Source organism: Heptranchias perlo, chromosome 28 (assembly GCF_035084215.1).
Source record: "Heptranchias perlo isolate sHepPer1 chromosome 28, sHepPer1.hap1, whole genome shotgun sequence".
Classification (NCBI taxonomy): domain Eukaryota; kingdom Metazoa; phylum Chordata; class Chondrichthyes; order Hexanchiformes; family Hexanchidae; genus Heptranchias; species Heptranchias perlo.
The window spans coordinates 1,102,169-1,117,477 of NC_090352.1; the positions used below are offsets into that span (position 1 = coordinate 1,102,169).

The 15,309-nt window shown below is 49.2% G+C and overlaps 1 protein-coding gene across 4 annotated transcripts in view; it reads left to right on the plus strand.

The window, feature by feature from the left end:
* LOC137344771 (collagen alpha-1(XXVI) chain) overlaps window positions 1-15,309 on the plus strand; it is a 579,410-nt gene that overhangs the window by 548,323 nt on the left and 15,778 nt on the right. For all 4 annotated transcript variants that reach the window (XM_068007902.1, XM_068007904.1, XM_068007903.1 and 1 more), the window contains 2 exons: window positions 3,022-3,066; window positions 13,646-13,690. In XM_068007902.1, the coding sequence (XP_067864003.1) occupies window positions 3,022-3,066; window positions 13,646-13,690 (90 nt within the window). The remainder of the gene's footprint in view (window positions 1-3,021; window positions 3,067-13,645; window positions 13,691-15,309) is intronic.

The window sequence follows — 15,309 nt, forward strand, 5'->3', positions numbered from 1 at the left end:
CTGGCAAGGCCGGCATTTATTGCCCATCCCTAGTTGCCCTGAGGAGGAGTTGGTGGGCCTTCTTATTGCAGTTTGATACAACTGAGCGGTTTGCTAGGTCACTTCAGAGGGCAGTTAAGAGTCAATCACATTGGTGTGAGACGGAGTCGCATATAGGCCCAGACCGGGTAAGGATGGCAGGTTTCCTTCCCTAAAGGACATTAGTGAACCAATTGGGTTTTTATGACAATCCGACAGCTTCATGGTCACTTTTACTGAGCTTTTTATTCCCAGATTTTTAAAACTGAATTCAGTCTCAAACTGCCGTGGTAGGATTTGAAGTCACAGTCTCTCTATTACTAGTCCAATAATATAACCACTTCACTACTGTACAGTACAATGGATAATTTTACTCCAATCTACAAATTTAAGCTACAGGTTTAACGCGACCTGTGCAGAGCCCACTGCCCAATCCCAACCCTGCTTGTTCTGTGTTTTCACCTGTTCTCTTTTGAATGGCTGGGACTCTTGATTTCATGTACTCCTGGATTCCTCTGTCATCAGGACTACACTGGCCGCATGACTCTGCTCTGGCACTCGATCTGGTCAAGTTTTAAGATGTGCCCATTCCCCACCTGCTGCTGTTGCCTACTGACCTTCAGGTCGGTACCTCAGTCCACTGCTGGGTTCTCAGCTTCACTCTGCTGCTGTGATATAGAGTCCTGGACAGGAATCGTCTATCCCCTGGGTTGAATTCTATAGCTCCGTTGGCCTGTAGGCTACTGTGACTGTATTGTCTACTGGACTGTCTCCATTCCAGTACTTGGTTTGCCTCTGTAGACTCAGTTTTCTGCTCCTCCACTGAGTATTTTTCACTGTACACTGACCTAGCTTGGATCTGTACCTGCTGGTTCCCACCCTGCTCTGGATTTTTCTCCCTTGCTGCCGAATGATCTCTGCTTTCCGTTTGCTTTCCGTCCTTCACAACTCCTCCGTCACTGGACTAGTTTAGACTGGCTCTTCAGGTTCCTGCTACTTCCGATCCTGTGTGCTCCACACCTCCCTGCTCCCTGCTCCTCTACTGCTGCACCGGATGCTCTAGTCCACACTGCTAACACCTGAGGACACAACCCACCTCCACTGGGCCTTGGATCAACCTCTGTTGGCCCACGGTTAACTCTCCATTTCTGATTCCACTAGACAACCTCCAGCAGTCCGCCCACTGACATTCTTCAAGTAGAACAGCTTCTGGATACATTCCTCTCCACAATTGTCTCCAAACCCCCTCACTGGTTCACTGGCTCCCAGCTGACTCCTCCCTGTCTACAAGTCAACTTCATCCCACCACAGGACCTTAGATTTTGACTTTGGACTCGACCACATAATCTCCTCCCTGTCTGCTGTTTATGATCAGGACATGTCTCTCCTAATCTTCACTATTTAACCTGTGTTCATTCGTATGTTCACTTTGGCTGTCTCTCCGGATCTGAACCCATTACTTCGACCTCCCTTTTTGTTCTCTTGACCCCTCTTGGGCCCTTCTCCACTGTCCCCTCCCCTCTTGTCACCCACTCATGCCATCTTTTGTTTCTCCCATCTCGGGTACTTTGCCCCCCAAATCCTAATTCCTATCCCAACCCTTGATCACTCCTCTGCCTTCCTAATTGTCTGAATCCCCCTTGAATAAGCCCACAGTTCCCGCTAAACCTCTTAGCATTCTCGACAGTGCCCATTGAGGCACTCGCCGCTGTCTCCTTACAAACCCGACAGCCCCATCCACCTCTCACACCGACTGTCCCACCCTGCACACCCCGCTGGGTTTAAACTCACCAATCTCCACTCCGACACACCCCACCACCCCCCCACCCTCCAGACTCTGCCAGCAGATCAACAATCACCGCTCGTCTCCACATTTCTCTCCGAGATGTCTATTCATTCTTGAATAAGGACCCTTGACATCGATAACCTTATTGTGGTTGATTGAATTGATGTCCTGGCTTTGACTGATGCTTGGATCGTGGGAGGCCACACGCTGCCCTGACCAAACTATTGCAGCCTATCGCACCTTGCTCTCCACCCCTCCAGCTCCGTCCAGCACCTCACCTTGTTCCCTTTCACCTCTCCTATAAAATCCTCATTGTCTACTGTCCCCTCCCCTAAGCATCACCCCAACTTTATCACTGAGACATCCTCCCTGCTTTCCTCCCTCATCTGGTGCACTGAGCGACTCCTTATCCTCAGTGATTTCAATCTTTGCTCCCCTTTCCCTCTTTCCTCTGATTTCCTCCCTACACCTCTCCCTCCATATAAACTCTGCTACCCATTTTCACAGCCACCCCCTCGACTTTGCTCTCTCCCATGGCCTCTCTGCTCCCATGGTCTCAATCACAGATTAAACCACCTCCAACCACTTCCTTGCAACCCTCACCACCCACAGCCTCCTTCCCCCTTCCAATCCCACTTCCTTCTTCATCTGTCCCTGGAAAACCTCTCCCCAAAGTCACTTACTGTAGTACTTGGTGTCGTCAAGTTCAAAATTCTGCTTCTGTCAAACGTCAAATTCAAAGTCTTTCAGATTCTCTCCTGTGGCTTCCACGACACTTCACCTTTAAGACTGCTGCTGCCTTTAAGATCCAGGCATTGGATGGATTTCCTCTCCCTTGCTTTCTTGTGCCCAAGAGTGCAACCCTCACACCCACCCAGTGCATGCTCGGAATATTCGAATTCAGACAGATAGAAAGGTCAGGTGCTGAAATCATTGACCCTTCCGATTGAACAGCAACTCCCAGGATAATCCACCCCATTAACTTTTAAAATGCATCCTTGTTTAAATTGCTGTTTGTTGAAGTTTTCACTATTACAGCTTCACAGAATATCCTCAGTCACATGGGGCACATGGCTGAGTACTTATTGTTACTTCTGCTTATTTTACAATGTTTTGTGGTCTTTAAAAAGATGTAAATTAGTGACCTCTCTTGTCTTTATCTGGTAGCTTTGATAGCAGTGCCGCTTCACAAATCTATTATTCCATCCTATCAACAGGGACAACCAGGCCTGAGAGGCGAGAGTGGTTTCAAAGGTTTAATGGTAAGTTCATCTCTAGTTATAATCACTAACCGATATGAACATGTACTGGTCTTCGGATGATGGCGCCAAGTGGGCAGCAGGTAGAAGAGGAAGAGGAGGGGGCCTAGGTTAGATCCCTGGGGAACTCCAAACGTAACAAAGCAGCGATGGGAAGAAAAGCCATTGCTGGAGACGCTCTGACTACGACTGGATAGGCAAGAGTGGAACCAAGTGAGGGCAATCCCATTGAGCAGGACTTCAGAGGAGAGGCATTGGAGGAGTGTAGTGTGGTCGACCGTGTCAAAGTCTACAGAGAGGATGAGGAGGAATGGTGCACCATGCGGCCAGTCACAGAGGATGTCATTTTGTGACTTTGCTTAGGGCCGTTTCGGTGCTGTGTCGAGGTATTACAAACTCTTCACAGTGGTACAGATGGCCTGGCAAAGCAAGAATGACAGTTGCAAGCTCACGATAGTTTTAATGGCACTGACCAGCCTCCTGGTAAAATAAATAAAACTGATCCCACCATTACCGCTCCAGGTCTAGCAACAGGACGAACATGAAATGTGAGGTTTGACGAACATTAACATAGATTTAACCGGCTCAGGAGTGTGAGTGCCAGATATCGGGACTTTGAGTGTAGATGCCAGCAGGGCTTGCAGGACTTTCCATCGTTAATATTAATGGTTAGAGAATTCTATGGGTCCAGCTGACCTCTGCACCCACTCACAGTTCTCAAAGCTCTGTGCATTCGTTCAATCTTCCCAAATATACCTGGGACGCTGGGCCAGTAGCTGCACAATGCACGACTGTGAGATATAATAAACTACCTGCACTGTCGGTCTGAGAAGCTAATTAGAGTGAAAATACCTCCAGTACAAAGTCAGTGTCTGGTCCCAGTGCTCCAGCCCACCAATAGTCACAGGTATCAAGACTTTCGAAGATTTTACCCTGCCATTGGCCCTGATCTAGTTGATTCTCATCTTTTCTGTGCATTGCATTGAATACTGTCCTTGGGACTTCCAGTGAAGATATGATCCCAATGATCCCAGCAGTGTCTTGAGGAGAAAGAGCTCCAGGTCCTGAAGCCAAGTCTTGTATCAGACCTGGCTTCCCCCATTCACTGCCACAGGAAAAAGGTCAGGCCAGGTATTTGCTCCCAAATCCCAGCCAACAACCCACAGCACACCGCTTCCCTGACTCTGCCACGCCCTTGTCTGAAGTCCACCCCCCTCCTGCCCACCTCTTCAGAAAGACCCACTCCCTTCACCCCCTGCCCCGTCTCCCAAAACCTACTCCCAGCTTCCAGACCTGGACCCAACCACAAACTCTCCAGTCGTGCATCTCATGAAGCCTCCCACCGACTCCCCCACTCAGCCCTCCCACTAGCCAGCAATATCAGCAAACCCTACAACAGCTGATCTGCCGGCTTTAAGTGTTCAATCCCACTCCCCCGGAATAACTGGAAATCTCCCACAGTGTTGGCAGGAATGCTGACTGTAGCACTAATCCAGCCTGCCAACCGGCTCACTGTTCCCTGCTGGTTTACATTAAGGTTTCCAACCAGAGAGTCTGGCTGGAAGTATGCTGTGCAAAGAGAGCATATATCATAAATCCAAGGGTTTGCTATAGACCATCAAATAAACAGGCGGTCAGGTTACTCTATGAAGAGACAAGAAAGGGATGTACAAATGGAAAAGGGGTGCTAATGGGGAACTTATCTAACCTATAAAACTAAGACAAAAGCAAAATACTGCAGATGCTGGAAATCTGAAATAAAAACAGAAAATGCTGGAAATCCTCAGCAAGTCAGGCCGCATCTGTGGAGAAAGAAAGAGTTAACTTTTCAGGTCGATGACCCTTCATCAGAACTGGAAGGAGTAAAGATTTAATAGTTTTTAAGCAAGTATAGAGCCAGGGAAAGGAAGGAGGAGGCGGAGAGGAAAGAACAAAAGGGAAGGTCTGTGAAAGGGTAGAGGGCAGGAGTGATTAAATGACAAAAGGGATGACGGTGCGAGGCGAGGAGGGTGGGAATGGGACAAGTAAAGAAACAAAAGATGGGTCTAGAGGAGCTGAAAATGACAACAGCAGAACCATAACCAGCACCTGCTGACCGAAAAAATGGGAGCAGAGGGAATGATCTGAAGTTATTGAAATCAATGTTAAGTCCGGAAGGTTGTAAAATGCCTAATCGAAAGATGAGGTGCTGCTCCTCGAGCTTCTGTTGAGCTTCATTGGAACAGTGTAAGAGGCCGAGGACAGAGAGGTTAGTGGCAAGCTCAGGAATGTCCAATCAGCCTGAGCTAGTGAATGCAATGCCTGGCTGCTATAGACTCAGTGTATTAGGGATGCCACAAGAAGTAACCACCATCCCTGCCTGGTAATGCCAGGTGACCCAGACATAATGGCATCTCCTGGGCAGCAGTGACCATAATATTTTTTTTATTCATTCATGGGATGTGGGTGTTGTTGGCGAGGCCGGCATTTATTGCCCATCCCTAATTGCCCTTGAGAAGGTGGTGGTGAGCCGCCTTCTTGAACCGCTGCAGTCCGTGTGGTGACGGTTCTCCCACAGTGCTGTTAGGAAGGGAGTTCCAGGATTTTGACCCAGTGACGATGAAGGAACAGCGATATATTTCCAAGTCAGGATGGTGTGTGACTTGGAGGGGAACGTGCAGGTGGTGTTGTTCCCATATGCCTGCTGCTCTTGTCCTTCTAGGTGGTAGAGGTCGCGGGTTTGGGAGGTGCTGTCGAAGAAGCCTTGGCGAGTTGCTGCAGTGCATCCTGTGGATGTTACACACTGCAGCCACTGTGCGCCAGTGGTGAAGGGAGTGAATGTTTAGGGTGGTGGATGGGGTGCCAATCAAGCAGGCTGATTGAATTTGGTACAATCCTCGATAAACCAACATCATAAACCAATAGCTCAGGTATTTGGTTTAAAGGGGGCAACCTGAAGATAATGAGGGAAAAGTCCAAACAAATCAGAGGGTAGTTCTCAAGAAAGCTCCAGTCTTTTTTATTCTCAGGATATGGCAAAGTGATGGTGGGCCTTCTCTTTGACCCACTGCAGTCCTTGTGCAGATGGTGCTCCCACAATAGTCGGGAATCCAGGATATTGACCCAGCGCCGATGAAGGAACGGCGACATATGTCCAAGTCAGGACATTGTGTGATTTGGAGGGGAAGGTGTTCCCACAACTTCTCCTTGGTGGCAGAGGTTGCAGGGGAGGGAGGTGCTGTTGAAGTAGCCTCAGTGAGATCCTGTAGACCGTTTACACGGTACAGGAGGTTAATATTGAGTCCAGTGGCAGGGGCACCAATCAAGTGAACTGCTCCGTCCTGGAGTACAAACAGAATACATTGGAAGATCTCCTTCTCATCATGCAGGAGAAGGACACACTTATAGAACAGAACACAGGAGGTGCTGACTGATGCAGCACGGAGAAACATGAGAAAGAGAAACAAATCAACATGATCTCTTTCAGCAATTCATGGGTTCGATGGTTCATCCTGCTTAAAATCCCAAAGGAGTTGAAGAAACTAAAACATTGACAAGACAGCTTTCAAAATGCAAGTTATCTTCTGTCTGTCTGGTTGAAATTTAGTTCTCTGTGGATTTGAAAGCAAAATACAAATGAATTTGGTAAGCTCACTTCAACCACAGCTGAAGAACCTGAAGGGGCTTTGCCGTATATCTGACCAGCAGCTCACCTGCCCAAGAAGTGCTGGGGATGGCATTGGTTGGGAACATTAAATTATGCAGACTGCCATTCATCATGTGATCTGAATACAAACACAGAGCACAATCTGAGCAGTGATAATGAACCCAGAGCCATCTACCCAGCAGGAAGTTAAGATCATAGATGATAAATTACATATAATTTGTTAATATCAACTGTCCAGACTAGTAACAGTCTGGAAATATATGAACAAGCTATCTCCTGGCATCGCTGTGGTAAATGTGTTTTGTAAAGACAGGAGTGTTATCCCATGTAATGTGCGGCTTATTATTCTGCTGCTCAGTGGAGCTGTGTTTAACCTGCCTGTCTCTTTAATATCACGAAATTCTAATTGCTGTAAATAGATACCCATGAGGTGAATCGGAGGCTGTTGTTGTTGGTCCATTGCTTGCTTTCTTCCTTTTTTATAAGATGTTACTTGTTCAAGTTCTGTACCTGTGATGTGTTACCATTTTATAGAAACAGGGGGCTAGAAATTCGGCTGTCTAGCGCCCGTTGTTTTGATGCTAGGCGGCCTCTTGAAGTTCCAAAGTGGCATCCGGGATGCACGCGCACGCTTCTAACGTGACGTGCACCAGACGCCATCTTGGTAAAGGGGTTTGCGCAGGTGCAGATAACGAACGCCGGCAGCATGTAAAGTAAGGAGAATATGCATTAGATCAGTGTGCAACGCTGATTTAAATGCGTAGACACCATTTTGGCACTTAACGCAACAACCAATGCACTCTCTTAACCATGACCAGCTAAACATGTCCTAGACGGCCTGGAGGACCCCTGACCAGCGCTATTTAAAGGGACCATGCAGGATTTACAGGTTAATTGCTGGATTATTGCTTCTGGCTGCTGAGACATTTGTAACTGTTTTTGGAGGTCTCCTATACTTGAATACTAGGACGCGGGGACATAGCCTAAGATTTAGAGCCAGGACGTGCAGGAGTGAAGTTAGGAAACACTTCTACACGCAAAGGGTGGGAAACGTTTGGAACTCTCTTCTGCAAACGGCGGTTGATGCTAGCTCAATTGTTAATTTTAAGTCTGAGGTTGATAGATTTCTGTGAACCAAGGGTATTAAGGGATATGGGGTTAAGGCGGGTATATGGAGTTAGGTCACAGGTCCACCAGGATCTCATTGAATGGTGGAACAGGCTCGAGGGGCTAAATGCCACTGCCACTTGCTGCCTCCTGTTATGCGCCACCTTCTCCTGCAAGAAAGCAGGACATGTGTCGGTGAGTATCCTGCAGGATGTCTGGGTGATGTACCTGTCATGGTTGAGTAGCTGCCAGTGTGTGTGGCCTGTGAGTTGTGGGTGGGCAGCTTGCAACAGTGTTAATGTGTGAGGGTGAGAGGAAGCATCTGATTGGAAGAGTTGAGTATTGATTGAAAGAGTTTGTTCGTATGTGGGTGATGTGGGGTGTAGTGCATGGAGCAGTGGATGTGGCTAGTGGTGCAGTTGGTAGGAGACACCACATGACATTTGACCTCACTCACCTTGACCACTCATGTCAAAGCATTGAACTTCTTCCTGCACTGCATCCATGTTCATGGTGCTATGCGCCTGGCATTGACTTCATCCCCTACTGCCTCCCACTGCCTCGGGAGCATATGTCTGGAGGGTCTCTTGCCCCTCTGTGGATATAGGATGCCCCTCCACCTTTTGCATGAAGGCTGCTTGTGGGCCATCAGAGAACCTTGGTGCATGCTCTCTCACAGGCCTGGTACAAACTCAGATCGGCAGATTGGTGGGGTCTGGCGTGCAGATTGGAGGATGTGGGATTTAGTAGTGCACAATCTTTATTCAATGTTTTAACATAACTCATCAGTATATAAACATAGGGACAGGACCTGCTTCTGTGTTTTACATGTGCGATGTCTGATCTCTGTTCAGACTCCATCTTATTTTTGCAATTAAGAGATGCAGTCTGCCTTTAAGAGGTGCAGGCTGCCTTTAAGAGGTGCGAGCAACTGACCCGAGATTTGGCCCCCTCCCCCCCATTGGTGAGAAGTGGAGAGAACGGAGAAAATGAAGAGAGATACGCAGCTCAGGCTTCACGCTACGCATCTATCAGGTCAATAAAGTTGCAGCACCAATCCAACATGCTGGTTGCGCAGGATAATCACGCACCGCGATGCCCGCACCCGGATTCGGGTGTTAACACAGCAGGAATCCTTTCGGCCCTTCCTGCCCGTGCTGAATTCTCTCGGGGGCTGATTGCACACGGTCATATTTCATATTTAACAGGATGGATTTCCCTGGCCCCGAGGAGCGCCCAGTTCCCTGGCTGCGATGGGAAGAGACCCTGATTGGCAGACAGTCTGCTCCACAGCTTTGTCATACAAAGAGGCAGACGCACGGTGCAGGTGGCGGAGGAGGGCGAGGATACGCACCCCAGCCAAGAGCGGAGAGAGACGAAGCTGAGCAGCCAGGAGGGGTTCCTGCTGACCTCCATTGCAGGCTGCAGGAGCCGGACGGCAGGGTCCCAATCACGAGACCTAGACCTGAATGCCTCACCCAATGCACGGGGAGTCCTCCACCCGTGCACAGTGCAGTGGCCCAATCACCTGCACTAATATTGGCCTCTTCACTAACTCACCTGCCATTGAGCCCATTCCTCTCATCTGCTGCAGTTTTATTCTTCACCATCGAAGAAAACTCTCTGAATACAACTTAATAATGAAATGCAACTAAATTCATTGCCCATCGCTGATTCAGGTATGTACACGGTGTTTTTTGGTGACAGTGTATGTTGTGTGCAGTCTAGAACCTGCCTTAGTGCACCTTCTAGTCGTTGCTTCCCCAGTAGCAGAAGCTGACCTCTGGGTGTCCCTGGGAGTCTCTTAGGATTGAGGCAGTCGTCTGCCTCCTGGCACTGGGTCATGAGATTCCCCTCCAACTGGTGCTGCCACATCAGCTAAGGTGGTTCTTCCTGCCTGGATTTTCCTGCTTTCTGCCACAGTAGGTGATGGGTGTGGCTTTAGCCTGAGAGGTAACAACAACAACAACTTACATTTATATAGCACCTTTGATGTAGTAAAATGTCCCAAAGTGTTTCACAGGAGCGATTATCAAACAAAATGTGACACCGAGCCACATAAGGAGATATTAGGTCAGGTGACCAAAAGCTTGGTCAAAGAGGTAGGTTTTAAGGAGCGTCTTAAAGGACTGGGGGAGAGAGAGGTAGAGAGGCAGAGAGGTTTAGGGAGGGAATTCCAGAGCTTAGGGCCTAGGCAGCTGAAGGCACGGTCGCCTATGGTGGAGCGATTAAAATCGGGGATGCGCAAGAGGCCAGAATTGGAGGAGCGCAGAGATCTCGGAGGGTTATAGGGCTGGAGGAGGTTACAGAGATAGGGAGAGGCGAGGCCATGGAGGGGTTTGAAAACAAGGATGAGAATTTTAGCAGCAATCCAGCCAGTCATGGCCTTGCTGTGGGTACACCCTCAGTATGGTCTGGGGTCTGCTTGGAAGAAAACCAGACGGCAGTAAAGAGGCCCTGTGTAACAGCACTCTCCGTCCAATCTCCCAGCGTGTTAGTGGCCTCAACAGCAGCAGTTTGAGCATTGTTGACAGATACTGCGAGTGGACTTTGGACCTGTTACAGGAGTGTGTTCTGCCTGAAGTTGCCATATGATCCCTGCTGGACTGCGGTTCTGTTACATGGTCACGCACGACTACACAGATGTGGGAAGTGGCTCCTCTGTATTCTGCTCTAGGCCATGCAGAATGCTTGGTGTACCCTGTAATGACTGAAGAAAAAATGCTGCACAGATAGTTCCATGAGGTCCGGATCCCAGGACTCTACAACTGAGAACAGCATGACGTAGTCCTGCCGAGGTCTGGCATTGCTACAGCATTAATGATGGGATGTCCATTGGATGACGTATTCCTGTCAGTAACACCTAACTTGTGTATTTGGTCAGACCTAATAAACATTCCTTGTCACTTCTGGCAGGAGATCACAGAAATAGCAACAGTGTCCAGGGAGCTGGCAGAGGGCTTTGCCAGTCCATCTCCCATACCAGCCTACACCAGGATCTGGATAACATCCAGGCTAGGGCTGACAAGCAGCAGGTAACATTCGTGGCACATAAGTACCAGAGTAATGGCCCTCACCAACGAGAAAAGGCCCAATCACCTGCCCCCGACTTTAAATAGCACCACGATTCCAAGTCCTCCATCCTGGGAGTGACCTTTGACCAGAAGCTGAACTGGACCAGCTATAAACATAGTAACTACAAGAGTAGGGCAGAGGCTGGGAATTCTGCAATGAGTAGCTCACCTCCTGACCTCTCAAAGTATGTCCGCTATCTACAAGAATCAGGAGTGGATTGGAATACTCATCGCTTGCCTGGATGGGTGCAGCCGCTACAACACTCAAGGAACTTGACACCATCCAGAACAGAGCAGTTCACTTAATTGGCCCCAGCGTCACTGAACTCAACATCCACCCCCTCCAACATTAGCACACTGTGGCTGCACGATATAAGATCTACAGGATACACTGCAGCAACTCACTAACGTTACTCCGACAGCACTTCCCTCCTCTGAAAACCTCCGCCACCGAGAAGTGCAAGAGCAGCAATGTCGTAGCAACACCATCCCCTCCAAATTCCCCTCCAAGGCACACACCATCCTGACTTGGACAGATATCGCTGGTCCTTCAACATCACTGGGTGAGTATCCTGGGATTCCCCACCTAACACCATCGTTAGAGCTCCATCAGCAGCGTTTCAGGAAGATGGTGCGACATCACCGTCTCAGAGCAACTGGACACGGGCAATCAATGGAGCCGTGCCAGGATAACCAACATTCCAAATCAAATAATAAAATGTTAATGAATGCCAAAAGCATCTTTTGGAGCTAAAAGCCAGTAATCGGGTTGGTTTTATTCTGGATTATTATATTTTTTCTTGGACGGTTATTCCCTGACGCCCCTTCCCTGTCCTGTAGCAAAGGCTATGGGCCCTGACAACATCCCGGCTGTAGTGCTGAAGACTTGTGCTCCAGAACTAGCTGCGTCTCCAGCCAAGCTGTTCCAGTACAGCTACAACACTGGCATCCACCCGACAATGTGGAAAATTGCCCAGGTATGTCCTGTCCACAAAAAGCAGGACAAATCCAATCCGGCCAATTACCGCCCCATCAGTCTACTCTCAATCATCAGCAAAGTGATGGAAGGTGTCGTCGACAGTGCTATCAAGAGGCACTTACTCACCAATACCTGCTCATCGATGCTCAGTTTGGGTTAAGCCAGGACCACTCAGCTCCAGACCTCATTACAGCCTTGGTCCAAACATGGATAAAAGAGCTGAATTCCAGAGGTGAGGTGAGAGTGACTGCCCTTGACATCAAGGCAGCATTTGACCGAGTGTGGCACCAAGGAGCCCTCGTAAAATTGAAGTCAACGGGAATCAGGGGTAAAACTCTCCAGTGGCTGGAGCCATACCTGGCACAAAGGAAGATGGTAGTGGTTGTTGGAGGCCAATCATCCTAGCCCAAGGACATTGCTGCAGGAGTTCCTCAAGGCAGTGTCCTAGGCCCAACCATCTTCAGCTGCTTCATCAATGACCTTCCCTCCATCATAAGGTCAGAAATGGGGATGTTCGCTGATGATTGCACAGTGTTCAGTTCCATTCGCAACCCCTCAGATAATGAAGCAGTCCGAGCCCGCATGCAGCAAGACCTGGACAACATCCAGGCTTGGGCTCATAAGTGGCAAGTAACATTTGTGCCAGACAAGTGCCAGGTAATGACCATCTCCAACAAGAGAGAGTCTAACCATCTCCCCTTGACATTCAACGGCATTACCATCGCCAAATCTCCCACCATCAACATCCTGGGGGTCACCATTGACCAGAAACTTAACTGGACCAGCCATATAAATACTGTGGCTACAACAGCCGGTCAGATGCTGGGTATTCTGCAGCAAGTGACTCACCTCCTGACTCCCCAAAGCCTTTCCACCATCCACAAGGCACAAGTCAGGAGTGTGATGGAATACTCTCCACTTGCCTGGATGAGTGCAGCTCCAACAACACTCAAGAAGCTCGACACCATCCAGGACAAAGCAGCCCGCTTGATTGGCACCCCATCCACCACCCTAAACATTCACTCCCTTCACCACCGGCGCACAGTGGCTGCAGTGTGTACCATCTACAGGATGCACTGCAGCAACTCGCCAAGGCTTCTTCAACAGCACCTCCCAAACCCGCGACCTCTACCACCTAGAAGGACAAGAGCAGCAGGCACATGGGAACAACACCACCTGCACGTTCCCCTCCAAGTCACACACCATCCCGACTTGGAAATATATCGTCATTCCTTCATCGTCGCTGGGTCAAAATCCTGGAACTCCCTTCCTAACAGCACTATGGGAGAACCTTCACCACACAGACTGCAGCGGTTCAAGAAGGCGGCTCACCATCACCTTCTCAAGGGCAATTAGGGATGGGCAATAAATGCCGGCCTTGCCAGCGACGCCCACATCCCATGAACGAATAAAAAAAAATTCTCGAATTCACAGTCGTTCAGTCTAATAGTTCCTTAAATGAATGGAATTTCCGTGGGAGTTCTCCCAATTGGCTGCTGTAAAATGGGTGGAAACCCCAGAGAGAGGAGTAAATGGGGCTCTGTTCGATCTCCCACCAACTTTACCGCAGCCGATCAGGAGAACACCCAAGGAAATTCCAGCGGCTGATTGGGAGATTCCCAAGGAAATTCCCTGCAAAACTGCCTTACTATATTTCAATCAGGATTTGATCTCATTGAATGGCCGTATTTATACATCTGGTTGTGGGATCCAAGGATATCTAGATGGCCACAAGCCCTGACTGATTGGTGATTACTATTTCTCTTTGTTTATTAGGGTGAACCAGGACAGAAAGGTGAATCTGGTGACAAAGGATTGGAGGTGAGGCCCTGTTTGTAGGTAAAGGATTGTAACACTCTTAAAATTATCCTCATCCATATCGGTAAAATAAACAAACTGTGCAGGAACAGGAGTCGTATGTGAAAAGCTGTGGGTCTATAGTCCTTGTATTTCACGGTCAGACATGCCTTCTTGGATTAAAATATATGAACTATAATTTGTTTCCAATTTGCTTGCTGCTTTTCTTGGAGCTCGTAACATGCTATGATCCAGTACCGGGTGTAGCCCCCTGGTACCCCACCCAATGGTCCATTGATGAGGCAGCCAGTATCTGCTGGGAGGTCACAGTTGAGTCGAATCCTGTTGTCCCCAGGTAAGTGCTTTCCAGCAGAGGTTCTTTCATAACAACATACCCAGCCGCAGCACTCGACTGCCTCCCTGGCTGAGATCAGCTAACTCAGTCCAGACCAGGTGTACCGGGTTTGAAGAATATGAGACTAAAAATCTGTGCATTGCCGTTCAGCACTCATACCCAGGGTCAGTGAGAGGGCACCCCATTGGCAAGGGGCACATGGGTGCATCTCTGGCATTCACCTGCCCATGGCAGTGGGAAAGTCTGACACCCACCTACACCTGGGCGGGGATTGACCATTCCCACACAACCCTGCCCATTCCCACCCCAACCCAGCCCATTCCCACCTCAAACCTGCCCATTCCCACCCCAACCCTGCCCACTCTCACCCCAACCCTGCCCATTCCCTCCCCAACCCTGCCCATTCCCACCCCAACCCTGCCCATTCCCACTCTGACCCTGCCCATTCCCGCCCCAACCCAGCCCATTCCCACCTCAACCCTGCCCATTCCCACCCCAACCCAGCCCATTCCCATCCTGATTCTACCCATTCCCACCCTGATCCTGCCCATTCCCATCCCGACCCTGACCCTGGCCATTCCCACCCTGACCCTGGCCATTCCCACCCTAACCCTGGCCATTCCCATCCCGATTCTGCCCACTCCCATCCCGACCCTGACCCTGGTCATTCCCACCTTGATCCTGGCCATGTCCGCCTTGGCCCACAGTGTTATAGAGCCGACCTTCCTTATTTAAAAAAAAGTTGGGTGGTATTTCTTCAAGGATCCAAACCATTTCCCTGAACTGATGCCACCGGTAGGGTCCACAACTGTATAGGTTGGAGGCCAGATGCCTGATCTCACTCGGTGCCCCGCTCTCCGCTGATACACCAGGTCCCAACTGAGCCAAAGCAGCAATATTTGCAGAGAATGTAAATCAGAGAGAGAGCGACAACACGAGAGCACAGATTCTCCACACCATGTCCCTCTGAGTGTGGCTCCATGCTGGGAATGTGGGATCGGTGAGATTACCCTCCTAAAGAGAGTCGATGAATAATTGAAATGGAAAAATGTAAAAGGATGTGGGGAAAAGGCAAGGAAATGGGGCTGGAGTAGATAGCTCGAGTTGAAGAGTTAACATCAGCACAGGCCTGGGCCAAATGGGCTCCTTCTACGCTGTACTTTCTATGATTTTTTACTGGGAATGAAGTGCAGAGTTCTCCTGATGTCCTGGCCAACATTCCTCCCTAAGAACAACAACAACTTGCATTTATATAGTGCCTTTAATGTAGTAAAATGTCCCAAGGTGC